Here is a 14,126-nt window from a genome sequence, read left to right as displayed (position 1 = left end):
CGTATTTCGCAGAAACTTGCCACTGAAAAAACTTCCACGAATTTCTCATTTTCCAAGATTTCCTCTATTTCTCAATAGGGAATACTTACTGGAGCACACCTCCAAGGATTGTCCTAAGCATTCCTTCAAAGATGTTTTCATGCTATTCGTTATTGAAATCCTTTAGGAATCAAAACAGGAATCGCTTCATCGAAGGATTCTTCCAGGAAGAGTTTCCAGATACTTTTTTAGTGGTTTCTCTAGGAATGTATGCAAGGATTTTTCCAGAATGTTTCGAAGGCTTCCACAAATGATTCGATCAGGATAATATTTCTGCGGGACTGATTCTTGTTGGACTTTTTCCAGGAGCTCTCCAGCAACCATTCCATCACGTATTTTTTTGAGAAGGTATTCTAGGGAAACTTGGGTTTACCATTAAAAGAATTTGGTGTTTTGAGAATACTAAAAAATCGAATGTACTTCTTTTTTTTTCAATATCAGAGATCATTCTGAGACATTTCGGGGAAAAACCAAATTTCAGTGTCCCAAAAAAAAAATGAGGTTTCTTTATTTTTTGTTTGTAGTTTGATCGTTATGGGCCACCCTGGTAAGCAGGGGTTGAATTCTGAGAAAATTGAGAGTATTCCTCACTTTTCGCTCTCATACAATTTCCCATGTTTGGGGCTGGTTCAGATGGATTTTATCATGCACTGTTATTCCTTCGATCTAATCAGAGCTGCAGCAGAAGATTATAAACAGAATCTCATGATGTGCTGCGGATCATGATTGTTATAGAGAACGCAAGGTGAGAGATACTCTCAGTTTTCTCAAAATTCAATCCATCCAAGACTTCTGCAATGCCTGCTAGTAAGTATAGTTTTTTTTTATTCAGAGAATTTTCTCAATTATAAATGTGCTGAAATCATTTAATTTTTTCAGTTTATTTTGTATCTAAACCATTTGTTATAAATACTTTAAAACGATTTCGAGTTGATACGACAATAAATGCATAAATTAGTATTAGTTGTATTAGTCTACAGATTCCCGCGAAAAATAAATAATTATTTGGTATTATTTAAACAGAAGAATCGTTACCACTTTGTGCAAATATTTGGATTGACCGAAAACTTACTCAAAATTGTAAATGAATTTAAATTTATGTCAATAATGGCAATTTTGTTCCGAAATTAAAATACTTGTCGACAGACTAGACTAACGCAGGGCCTATATAAAGTAAAAAGTTAAATGCTTTCTGACCAGATAGTTTACAATTCGTCTTCGAAATGATGAATGTTGTGCAGATGATCGCCGTAATCCGTCGCTTCGCTCCCGACAAAGATATCGTACTTGTTGATGATTTCTTCGTACGACAAACGATCGTCGTGATCCTCATCAGCGGATGCAAACAAATGGGCAACTTCGTCCTCTGCCACTTCACTGAAATTTTAAAAAAGGATATTGAAAATCGCTGGATTATGATTGCTATTAAGTAACTACTCACTCATTGCTAGGAAGAATCCAAGACAAAATCTCATTGCCATTCAGATAACCGTCTCCGTCCTTGTCGAAGTCGTTATCAAACCGATCTTTTTCGGTTATCAGCCACTCTTTGTCGTGATCCCTAGAGTGTTCCGCCGCGTATTCCTGGAAGTCAATCTTCCCGTCCATGTTGGTGTCCTTATTGCGCAATGTCTGCTTCAAGACAACAGCAAACATTTGCGGGAATTCCTCGGGGGACATGAACTGAACAAACTCATTCATATCCAACTTTCCATCCTTATTGCTATCAGCCGCCTCAAACATCTCTTTGTCATCAGCCATCAGTTTTCGTTCTTCCTCCTTATTGGGATCTAATTCCATCTTTTCGGCATCTTCGTCTTCGTTATCCATGCCATATGTATCGGCATAGTACTCTTCCCACGTAATCACTTCGTCATTATTCTGATCTATGTCCTCAAACCGATCGGCAGCCTCTTCTTCGAGTAAACTTTTGAATGACCTCAGAATCCATGCCTTCAGCTCGTGTCGATCTATGAACCCGTCGGAATTTAGATCCATCTTCAGCACCAGCAATGCCAATCGTCGTTTCGATTCCTCCGGAGTTAGCGAATCAAATTCTTCCGCTTCCTTCACACTACCCAAAATGGCTTCGTGGTCAAATTCCGAATGATGTTCGTCCCCTTCCATATGATGGGCATCTCGAGGAGCGTAGCTTCCATCCTCCATGCGTTCTTTCGCTCCACCAGATGGATGATGGGTGTGCTTGTGCGTAGTTGCGGCTTGGGAACCAACCACCAGCACCCCTATTAGAAGCACCAAGAAGCCGCCGGCTTTTAACATTTTTCAAGATCTGTCGATATAATAGAGATACTGAATTAAGTAAGTCTTTAAAATTTTATTGTAGATATAAAGACAAATTTATGTTGTGTGACGCATATTATCTACATTAACTACATTTGCAGTAAGTATGGCATCTGGTCTAGTATAATAATCTAATAATAGTTTATATTGTTAGACTGTAAACTAGGTCAGATTTTTTTGCTTTCGTAATACTATAGAAGCATGCATGCATTCATTATTCTAACGCTTCTTACCTTAAATCTGATTTAACAAATATGCTATTAGTGGGTTGATATTAATAAAATCAATTGAAATATTCAAAATACCAGATGTGTCTGCAGCCTACTTCTGAATGAGTTATGCGTGATATAAACAATGCAGGCAGAGATTAAAAAATCCTACGTTCAAATTGCTCGCTATGACGTTTCTGTGCTGCCAATCTACCGGGTGCGTAAAATGAAAATCAGAAAACCTCTACTAACATAGCGCATACATAAAATAAACATAGGGGTTGCTGTGCTGCATAGGCTCGTTTAGTAAACCGGTATATGTGATAGATGTTGTATGGCACAGTGAAGAGAATGGAATTTTTAATTTCTTTACGGAATACATCAACGTGATGGTCGAAAAAAGCAAAATCTTGTAAAAAATCAGAATGTTTTATGTAAGGTACCATACACCGATCATTGATTAGCGGGGTAATATTGATCGGTATGACCATCATCATAAATAGATCAAATAAGCATTTTTGTTGAAACGTTTTTGATGTATGAATGGTGTTTCTCAATCACATCATAAATACTTCCAGTTAAAATTAATAAAGTCGTGTTTTTTATAGGTTGCCTACTACAAAATCTAAACGTAATTTTAAATTTGAATTTTGCGCAAAACTTCAGGAAAAAAAATTAAAAAGTTTTTTGAAAAACTTAATACTTTATTTTCACTTGACCAAAAATGGGGCAAGTGAAAATAATGTCGTTTTAAACGACAAATTGAAAAAAAATACCAGTTGCGTTTTCGATTTCTATTAACTTCATCATTGGTTTAAACAATAACATAAATTACATGTAAAAATTAACTTTTTATTCCTGTCAATTCAAATTTCTTTATTTAAATCATGTTTGTTTCAAGCGATCGGCAACTTGATAATTACCTACAATATCTTCAATGTCACTTTTTACATCATGGCACATACGTGTCTGTTTTGTACAATTTCTACCAGTCTTACTCAGTTTAATCTTTAAGAAAGTCGGATGTGATGTCGAAAAAGTCCTCGAGATAAATCACTTTTCGGAACGGAATACACTCCACCCTGTTTTCACGACCCTTCTTTCTACGATGGTTCTTTTTACGACCGCTTTTCTTACGGTCGAAATTCAGATTAACAAACGTTTTGATGAATGATAAATAAATAAGTTATGACGTGAAAATAGCACTCAAAGCTTGAAGTTTGTCTTCACATACAAATGTTCATAGTTTTCTAGTACATTTTTTGCTTGCCATAATCATTTAGTACCACCGCACAGAAAACTTATTTTGCTTTTATTAATCAGTGAAGGATATAAAGTTGGAACACAATTTACGTTTTGCACATGCTAGTTGTGTGAAAAGTTCATACAGAGACTGTTATGCCTTTAGATTTAAATATGCACGCAGAAAAAAAATATTGTAAACGCAAACAAATTCCGCATAGATTCAACAAACTTTATTGTTGACTCTCGGCTTAACGACAATTTTTGTCGACTTAAGGTGAAAATGCATCGTCGCCAAACCTCGAATTTTTAAGAGCACAAATCTAGATAATCAGACAACCGTTCGCGCTGAAAATTTGATCGATTGGTCACCACCAGCAAGTGACCAGTGAGATAAATTTTCAGCTCAAATGATTATCTGGCTCTCTGGATTTGTGCTCTTAAAAATTCGAGGTTTGTCTTTCATGCATTTTCACTTTAATGATTTCTTTCTATTTGTTGTTTTTAAAAATTTCTTAGAATAGTCAAAAATATAAAAAATTAAATTTGAACAAAAAATATATTTGTTGAATCTAGAAACATCCTATATTGAAGTAACAAAGAATGTGCGTTAAAACAAAAAATAAACAGAGTTTCTACTACCTGGAAAACCATGGAAATATCAAGGAATTTTATTAAACCTGGAAAAACCTGGAATTCTCAGGGAATTTCGATAACAATCAGGGAATTTTTAAGGCAGTCATTCATGGTAGAATATATCAATGAAAAAGAAATTTTTGCGTCAAAATCCTCCAGAAAATTTCGGCCGCGCCGCTATCAAAACGCTCCTTAAGCTGTTTAGTGAGAATCTTTTCGGATATAAAATTTTATTGGTTTCCCCAGCCATGATTGAATTTTATGAATAATATTTGATCATTAAGGGATTCACGTATCTTCATGCACGATTTTTAAAATTATTTGAAATTTGAAAATCTAGAAAATCAGTTTTCAGTTTGTTTTGATATATTTTTTTAACCAAAATGGTCTCTATTTTCCTTATCTTGCTTGCAGTGAACTCTGATGAAAAATTATGCAGGTTTCAGGGAAACATTCAGAGACTGTTACGAGACTTTTCAGTTAATTCTTCAAAAATTTCGTCTCAGATTTCTCGAGGAAAATCTTGAGGAATCTTCCATGGTTTCTCCAGATGTTTCATTTGAAATAATTTCTGGGACCATACAGAGATCTCTCCAGTTATTCTTCTAGAGATTCCATAACGATTCACCCAGATATTCTTCCAGAGATTTCCCGAAAAACATCTAGAGAAATTTCTCCAAAACTAACTCAGAGAAATTTTCAAGCACTCCAACGTTACTATCTCTAGTAATTTACTTAGGGATTACTTTAAATTTTTTTACAAACACTTTCTTAGGACTTCCATTTAGATATTTTCCCACTAATCCTTCAACCGAATTTTACAGTTGTTCTCTAGGAGATCTTCCAAAGATTTTTACAGATTTTTTTTTTCAAGAAAACCGCAAAGGTTAATTCCAGAGTTTTCGATAAAATGTAAAGGGTTTTATTCAAAAAACCGGACAAGAATTTCTACGTCTTTTTATCCACGGTTATTCCAAAAATATTCTCTAAAAAATCGTCGAGGTGTTATTCTAGAAAATCAATTAAGAACTTTTCACAGAATTCCTCAAACTCGACACTATGTGTGATCATTGAGTTCCTCCAGATTTTTTTTCTAGAAATTTCTCCAGAATTTCATTTAAGAATTACAACTGCAGTTCTTCCAAACATTTCTCAAAAAACAAATCCCGTGTAATCTACAAAAGTATATTAAAGCAGGACTTCTCTCAGAAAATGCTGCAGAACATTAGCGAGGATTTTTTTTTTTCAATCATTCTAACAATTTAACTAGAAACTCTTTTAAAATTTTTAAGGGTATATGAGTTCTGCTAGTACTCCTTATTCATCAAGGGTGACTTATTCATGTATCATCAGTGGTTACTTTAAAATTTGCTTTAGAAATACCTCACGTATTTGTTTTGACCATTCTCTTAAATTTCTGAATAGCTTCATTCACTTTTCCATGGAGAAATGCCTGGAAAAATACTTGGACAAATCTTCAAATACTTTCTTGAGAAATCTTAAAGAATTACTGTAGAAATTCCTAAAACAATATCTGAGTAATTCCTGGAGATGTCATCAGTGAAATTCCTGAAGGACAATTTTCAAAAATACCTACCTGGTTGAATTTTTGAAGAAGTTTCAAATGAAAGTCTTGGAGGGTATCCTAAGAAAATCACAGGATAAAATCCTGGAGAACTTAGGGCTTTCTTGAAAAAATATTTGAAAGAATCTTAATAGAAATTCTCGATGATTTCCGAGTTGATTTCTGTGATTATATTTGGCAACAACCAGGTTGTGTTCTCGAGATATTCAAAACAAAATTCTTTGATGAATTCGTTAGAGAAATTCTCGAAAGGATTCCATGGGAAATAATTACTAAATGAACTCCTGAAGTAATTTAAGACATGAGCTAGCTTCGTAATATGTGAATTTTTGGGCAAATATCTGAAATAATTTTTAATGAAATTCCTTGAGAAAATCATTGAAAAATGCATACGAGAGTATTATTTGTCGTAATGTCACGAAGAATAAAAAAAATATCTGGTCTAATTTCATGAGGAATTTATCTCTTGGTTTCTGTTCGGTATCGTTTTGCCTGTTTTTTTTTATTCCTGTTCGGTCTCTTTTAAATTCTGGTTTGAACACTCTTTTGTCTCTTTTTTCAACGAAGTCTCTAAGGTTTTTATTTTTAAGACACTTAGTCGCTTAGACACTTAGTGAAGAGTTTATCGTTTTGAACAATAAATTCAAAAACTAACAGTTACATTTACGATTTATATTACCTTGAATTGGCGTCCCAATGAACAACAACATAAGTAACATGTAAACAAAGAAAATTGTAATCTTGTTACTTGAATTTTGTTCTGTTCAGTTATGTTTGTTGAAATGATTCGAAAACATTATAACTGCAACATTTCCGATGTTAGTTCTTACATCATGGGATAGCAATTGCATTTCTGCTCTGTAGAATTTCCACCGCTCGTTATTTGTTTTTTTTTTAGAAAGTCTGATAGCTACCTAAAGAGAAAACACAAATTCAATCTCTAATGAGAATCTTTTCACTTGCCCCAAGTGAGTAGAAATCTGAAGGTGTTTCAATTTAGTTAATTTTAGGTCTATGTCGAATTGATTCTAAAACTTTTTTTATTGCTGTTTAAAACTGTCAGAAGGAACAACTTAGAAGTGGTACAGAAAATTATTTTCCGCAACTTTTTTCCGCAACTTTTTTCCGCTGAAAATATTAAAATAAGATTGCACGCCGTGAACTTGTTACGGAGTGATAGTGGACAGGTTAACAATCTTTCTCTCTATTCTGCAATAATGGCTGAAAAATCTCAGAAATTTCTTGCCAGAGCCGTAGCGTTGCCTCATGGCGCCCTTGGCGAACCTCTATTTGTGCGCCCCTAGTCAAAGTGAAAATTCAACTTTTTTTTTCTTATGAAACAAGTTTACGTTGCACTTACCATACAAATTTCGAAAGTTTTATTTTTTAATTTTTTAGCAACTTCTGTATGAACTAATCTTCAAAAACACAGAAGAAATGTCATGTTAAAGCTTAAGTGTTCACTTATATTTAAAATACATGAAATGTTTATTGATCTTAAATGAAACTCTAAAATTTGTTTCAAGATAAACTGTCTGAGAATTGTATTTTAATACATTTGTTGATGAAATTCCTTGATATTGGCATGTAAGAAATCGGCAGAAAAATAATAAGCTTTTAATATTTAAGCATACCGTAAATTCGGGTGAAATTGATCAGTACGGTGAAATTGATAACCGTATACGCACTAATATCATTGTAACCTGCATTGAATGAACTTTGTTTGTCGTACTTATTGTCCAATTGTGTGTTTTGAAGATTTTTGCGTTAAAAAATGGTAATTTCTATGAAAATAATGTAAAATTTCAGAATCATATACGGTGTAGTTTTGACGAACATCCATAAACTTCTAGTTATATCAGGCTATGGACATGCCCTATATCAACTGCAGCGATTCGCAGTAGACAGGATGTCCCGGGCTCGATCCATCTGACAAGCTAATCGAGCCCTCTGTCATCATAGAAGATGGTGTCTCCATCATGTCAATAGCCTGAGTTATATACAAGGATTTGAACCTGAAAGTTTGTGAGACTCAAAATATATCCTCAAACCATATTTTGTCATCCAAAATTGTACAAATTGAAATAATTGAACTTCTTGTAGACATAAGTGAATTCCTTTGGTGAATGCCTACATTTAGGAGTTTTCCGCGTAGTTGTTGAAAGTTAACTATTCTATATTTCCATAAATATTGTATTGTTAAGAATAGGGTCCTAAAATGTTTAATGAAATCTTGTTTTCATTTCATAACACAGAAGAGCATGTTACTGCAACTACTTTAGCAATTTTTTCCGCTGAAATAACGGATATATCATATTAAAACTTTAATTTAAAAATTGGATCCATAAATGAACCTTGACACTTGAGATCATGTTTGACGTTCGCTTAGTCGACAAAAATACCACAGGGCTTTTAGTTTTAACACTGGGGTTGTTGCTATCTGACATTTCGGAAGGGACACAGAAAACAAAATACACCCAAAATTTGAGTTTATACCAAGGGGTGTGACAAAATCTTTAAAAACATAAAAAATGTTTTTTTTTGTACTAAAACAAATGAAAAACATTAAAAAATTGAGTAAACATTTGTTTTTGGCCTAAACTTAAGCGTTTGGCACTAAAATTGGGACAGGGCTTTAGGACCCTATTGTGAAAGCAGATTTGGATTCAGGGAACTCATATTTATTCTGCAAAGTTGTTTCAAAAACTAACAATAATCGCTTTGACAAGTGATCAATTTCACCCGAAAAAGAGGTCCTTCGATTTTTTATTTTAGAGATGATTTTTAACACTGAAATTGAATTTTTCAGAAAACTCACCGCCATACTTTTTTTCCTGCATTTAGTTTGTCAACATGATAGAAAACAGACAATACCATGAAGTTTAATTTTTTGAATAGTGTTTGATAAGTTCGTCCGAATAAGTCATTTTTATTCCATATTTTTTTAAATGAAAATTGGTGTAAACAAGGATTCTGAAGATAAACTTGTCAGGTCCCTATAAAGGTTTTATCTACGATACTGTCAGGTAATTCTTTAAAAATTGTACCCAAGACAATATGATCATTGCAGTGATGAATTTCATAGAATTATACTCAGAATGCAATCAAATATATACTGGCTAGTGTTCAACCAAAAACATTTCATTACAAATAGTAAAAACTGCAGAAAATACACTGGTTCTTCTAAGACCCCAATTATGTGTGAATCCTGTCTGTGTCCTGTTCTGTGGAATCCGCTATTTAAGATTGTATAACAACGGTACCCTATTCACAAAGAAATATTTTCTCAGAGTGTTCTTCCTGGATTTTATTAGTTGTGTTTGATGAACTTCGCTGAAGAGCAACAGTTTTTCTACAGGTTTATTAGAAATACAGTTTTGCTTTCAAACAACTTAAAAAGCATGGGAGAGAAAGCGTATCTTGTGATGCTTATAGTTTTCCTAATATATAAAGTACTTTGAATCTGGCTGCTAAACATACTCGTATACCAGTTTTAAAAAATAGAAAATCTATCTTCTTCTATATAAATAAAAATAGAGTGGTGTTTGTATGTCACGAAATGGCTTGAGGACGGTCCAACGGATTGCCGCAAGATTGTCACTGTTGCACTCCTCAAGGGATGCGACGTGTTCGTGTGAAGAAAAAGTTCAGGAAAGCCGCCGGATTTATCAGGAAAACGGGAGAAGACTAAGGTGTAATTTGTATGGGGGATTTCTTGACGTTTTCCAACAGCCTACTTGATGGCAAACCGAAGTTTGCCGGGACCACTAGTTAGAAATAAATTTCAAATAACAACTAGCAAATTTCAAAATAAATTTATGCACTTAATAATTTTAAAAACTCTTGTCAGGAATCTTCAAGTTATGAATATTGAAATCTACTGAGATACTTTCAACAATTATAAAAACTGACTTAAATTTTCCACCTTGAAAATGAAATTTATAGAGTATGTCTGTTCCAAAAGTTTGCCAAGTGCGTCACGCATTTTGGCGCCCCCTGAGAGCTGGCGCCCTTGGCGGGTGCCAACCTGGCCAACGGCACGCTACGGCACTGTTTCTTGCCTAACGTAATGTTCTCAATGGCCTCAAAGGTTTACGCATGAGTTTAAAACGTTAATTCACATATTCAGTTAACTATACCAATTATTTTCACTTACCCCATTTACCCAATTGCCCCGCGGTACCTTATAAGAAATGAATGTAATGTATGGAGTGATATTGATAAAGGAATTTACAGGGTGTCCATCCATCCGGGAAATCCAGGAAAAACCCGGGAATTTCAAACAACCGGGGAAAATACGAGAAATACCCGGGAAACTGTAGAACACACCGGGAAAGAGCACTAGCCATGTGATGCACGACTGAGTTTCTAGAGACATAGTTAACGATTTCTAGTATATTTTTAGTTAAAACAATCATTAGTTGCAAGGGGAGATCTTTAGCAGATTTTTTTACTATTGTTATCGATCTCTTGTGAAATGCTTTGTTAATTTCTGGTTGAAAATATTACGACATTCAATAGAGCAGTGCTTGGGAAAACCCAAGCAAGACGTTTTGTTTTTGGGACGCCTGGATCAATTGTGTCGCGTTGTGCAAGTGTCAGGATGGATTACTAACTGGTGAGCTCGTTTCAGTGTTACTTTTATGTAATTTTCAAACAAACTACAAGTGTCGGCAAAAACCCTTATTTCTGTTTTATATAATTTTAATACAGTGAATCTTCCATGAGTCGATGTTCCAAGATCCTTGGAAAGTATTCAGAAGAGTACTTAGGGATTCTTGGCATCAGTCTTGATGAGATGGCTTATGAATTACTATTAAGATTAATAGGATATTTTTGATGACATTTTTTCAAGAATGGAAGAATGGAATCGAGGCGATAATTGTCCATATAATTGACAGTTCTTTGAAAAATTACTGCAAAGAGCTCTTCTTCTTCTTTCTGGCGTTACGTCCTCACTGGGACAGAGCCTGCTTCTCAGCTTAGTGTTCTTAAGAGCACTTCCACAGTTATTAACTGAGAGCTAACTGTGCCAATGACCATTTATGCATGCGTATATCGTGTGGCAGGTACGAAGATACTTTATGCCCTGGGAAGTCGAGAAAATTTCCAACACGAAAAGATCCTCGACCGGTGGGATTCGAACCCACGACCCTCAGCTTGGTCTTGCTGATTAGCTGCGCGTTTACCGCTACGGCTAACTGGGCCCACTGCAAAGAGCTCGTGCATTGCAAATAACATTTGTAGTAGGTTCTATAAAGGAGTTTTGGAGGATTTTTCTTTAAATTTTGTATAAATTCCAAGCGGTTGAAGAAAAACGGAGCTATAAGTTTTTTAGGAAAAAATCTTAGGAGATCTAAGTGGTTTTCCAATGAAATTCTGGACACATGCATCGAGAATTGCTTCCTGATACGGATTCTTGAAGAAGTCTTGTTTGGATTATAACTTGACTAATTCGTGAACTTTGACAACGTCCTTGTGAGATCCCTGACGAGATTTTGCATGGATTTCTGCAGATCTACAGCAAATTCCTGCAATTTTCAGCGTATTGCTTGTGAGATCCTTAATGAATTTATGGAGAGCATTCTGATGGATAAATAAATGGCAAGGTCCTTCAAGTATTCTTGTGTAGATTTTTATTAATTTTTCGACGACAAAATCTAAAAAAAGTAAAATCTTTGATGGTTTCGTGTGAAGACGCTTGTTTGGATTTTTTTTTTTTGCGGGCAAGCAGTTAAATGTTTTGCGATATATCGTTTATGGCATAAAAATCTCGCCTTGGATCCAACGAGAGTTGCACCAGATCAAGAATTTCTCCACGAACCAGCTATAGACCATGCTTACGCATAATTTTGAAGGCATCCTTAGTAGAAACATTATTGCGTTTTAGAACAATAGTGTGAAAGTACACTTACAGAATATATGTAATACAGAAATATTTTCGAATGTGTAATTCAGAAATATTTTCGAATTCGAAAAATCCTCTGTATTTTGGATCTTTCGATTGAAAATAAATACTGGTTAAATATTACTACCATGCCAGTTATTCAGTTCAACCAACTCGAAAATTAAATGCGTTTTATAGACAAATAAGTTGATTTTATATATATCTAAAAAAATGAAAAAAAAAAAAACTGGTCCAATGGTAATTTATAAGTTATGATAATTCATCAAAGCTTGAGTAAAACATTTTTATTGTTGGTAAGTATTTTAGATTTTCAATAACTACATATAATATCTGTTTGTCCAGAACTCTTTCTAGATTCAAAACGTTTTGAATCCACAGTATGTTCTTTCTTCAAGCCAAGCATTTAAAAGTTTGAATATTTTTATGACAAACAAAAGTTACAATTTGTTTCGATTCTGTATTACTTAATATCGACATCCAAAATCATGGAGAATTTATAAAATCGTTTTAAGAGTTAGTGATGAGATTCAAACAATCCTCTACTCAGTTTAATTCAATATTTATGGAACTGCAATGATGTTGCTAATATTGTCGAATATTTAACAGTTAATAACATAACAATAAAATGATGTTCTGATTTTATCAACTGCATAGAGTAATGATCGGCGAAAAAAATGAGTATTTGAAAACATTGCTCGAAAATCCATTACCTTTTTTTTTCAGGGTCAAATTAAACAATGAAAATGTTAAAAAATATGAAGTCGCAGAACCATTATGCCATCTGGTTTTAAAATCTTAGGCAACCGAGAAAAACCCGGGAATTGGAAAACAGATTTTAAATGGACACCCTGAATTTAAAATAAAACACATTTAAAAAAATAACTTTTTATTTTTATCAATTCAATTTTTGTTTAGTTAAGTCATGTTTGTTTAACTTGATAATTAGGAGAAAGTGGGGCAGTTTGTCCACCTTAAGGAAAAGTCGATAAAAGTTCTGAAATTATTATGAAATCTACGGATTTTTGCATGATTTCCAAGAAGTTTCAGATTAGTTCACGAATGAATTAATAATTTTTCAAAATTTGTCATTTTTCGAGTCGGCTGATATTAGCACCCTTTTTGGTTGTAAAATTATACCATATACAGTAGACCCCCGTTAATTTGAACGATACCTCATGCAAACCATCGGGGTTCATTTTTAATTCGAACATCTAGTCACCCTAGAAACGTATTTCTGGTCACCTCTTTCACTGTTTTGTTTTGATTCTGCGTTCCGTTCCACAACGTTCCATTCCACTTTACTCCGTTCCATGAGCTAAATGACGTTTGAATCATTTTTAATCTGAACGATGTGCAAATTAGCGGGGTACAAATTAAAAAGTGTTCAGATTAAATGTGGTCAAACCAACGGGGGTACCCGGTAATCTAAAAATTCAATTATTTTTTTGAGTACACTAGAAAGTTATTGGTATTTATAAACACTCCGTGCATGAAGATTAAATTTTAAAGAACATTTCAACAATCAAACATCATTCTGAATATGAGCAATATGAGCAGTTATTTTCAAACATCATTTATTTCTTTTTTTAGTTTAGAACACTAAACAATGCCTATTGTTTCATTTGGGGTTGGAATTGCATGTTGTTTCAGAAGAAATTTTAAGAATTTATACAGTTTTCAAGGTGTGCTCATCCCCATTGGCCAAACCGCCCCGACTACCCCTACCTACAATATCTCCAATGTTACTTCTTATTTTTTGTTTTTTTTTTTGTACGATTTCTACCACTTAGTTAAAAAAACGGATGTGATGTCGAAAAAATCCTAGTACGAAATCACTTTTCAGAACGGTATAACTTCAAATCAGTATTTTGTAATTCTATTTGGCGGTAAAAAACAAATCCTCATTTTTTTATTTACAATTAGCTTTACATTGACATTTCACGAAATTTTCGTGCATTTTCTTAGATTGAAACCTTTTAATACACGTCTTCCTTTATATCTGCTGTTTTAAGTACCATGACCCCACAGTTATGGATCAATTAGGGTCGGATCCAACCTTTTAAATTCATTAGATCAACATAGACAATATAAAACTTAAATATAAAAGCACGAATCGTATCGTTTCAAATTGGAACATTGATTAGTAAACTATTTTGAGTGTGCTATTGACTCAGGAATCACAGTCAGCGAAGCCAGTGAAACTCAC

The 14,126-nt window shown here is 34.0% G+C and overlaps 1 protein-coding gene across 2 annotated transcripts; it reads right to left on the bottom strand.

Moving 5' to 3' along the window:
* Nucleotides 1–904: 904 nt before the first annotated feature.
* LOC5564717 (reticulocalbin-2) lies at nt 905–2,761 on the bottom strand. Of its 2 annotated transcripts, none has more exons than XM_021845161.1 (3): nt 2,646–2,761; nt 1,481–2,329; nt 905–1,416 (listed from the first exon to the last, which is right to left on the bottom strand). In XM_021845161.1, exons 2-3 carry the CDS (start codon nt 2,317–2,319, stop codon nt 1,245–1,247), a joined length of 1,011 nt encoding a protein of 336 aa, XP_021700853.1. In that variant the 5' UTR covers nt 2,320–2,329; nt 2,646–2,761; the 3' UTR covers nt 905–1,244. The 2 variants fall into 2 exon arrangements, with proteins under 2 accessions (XP_021700853.1, XP_001649063.1); XM_001649013.2 differs by having other exon boundaries at nt 2,574–2,759.
* Between the last annotated feature and the right edge of the window lie 11,365 nt (nt 2,762–14,126).

The sequence above is a fragment of the Aedes aegypti genome, chromosome 2 (assembly GCF_002204515.2).
Source record: "Aedes aegypti strain LVP_AGWG chromosome 2, AaegL5.0 Primary Assembly, whole genome shotgun sequence".
NCBI classification, from domain to species: Eukaryota; Metazoa; Arthropoda; class Insecta; order Diptera; family Culicidae; genus Aedes; species Aedes aegypti.
This window is presented reverse-complemented; position numbering and strand designations above follow the sequence as displayed.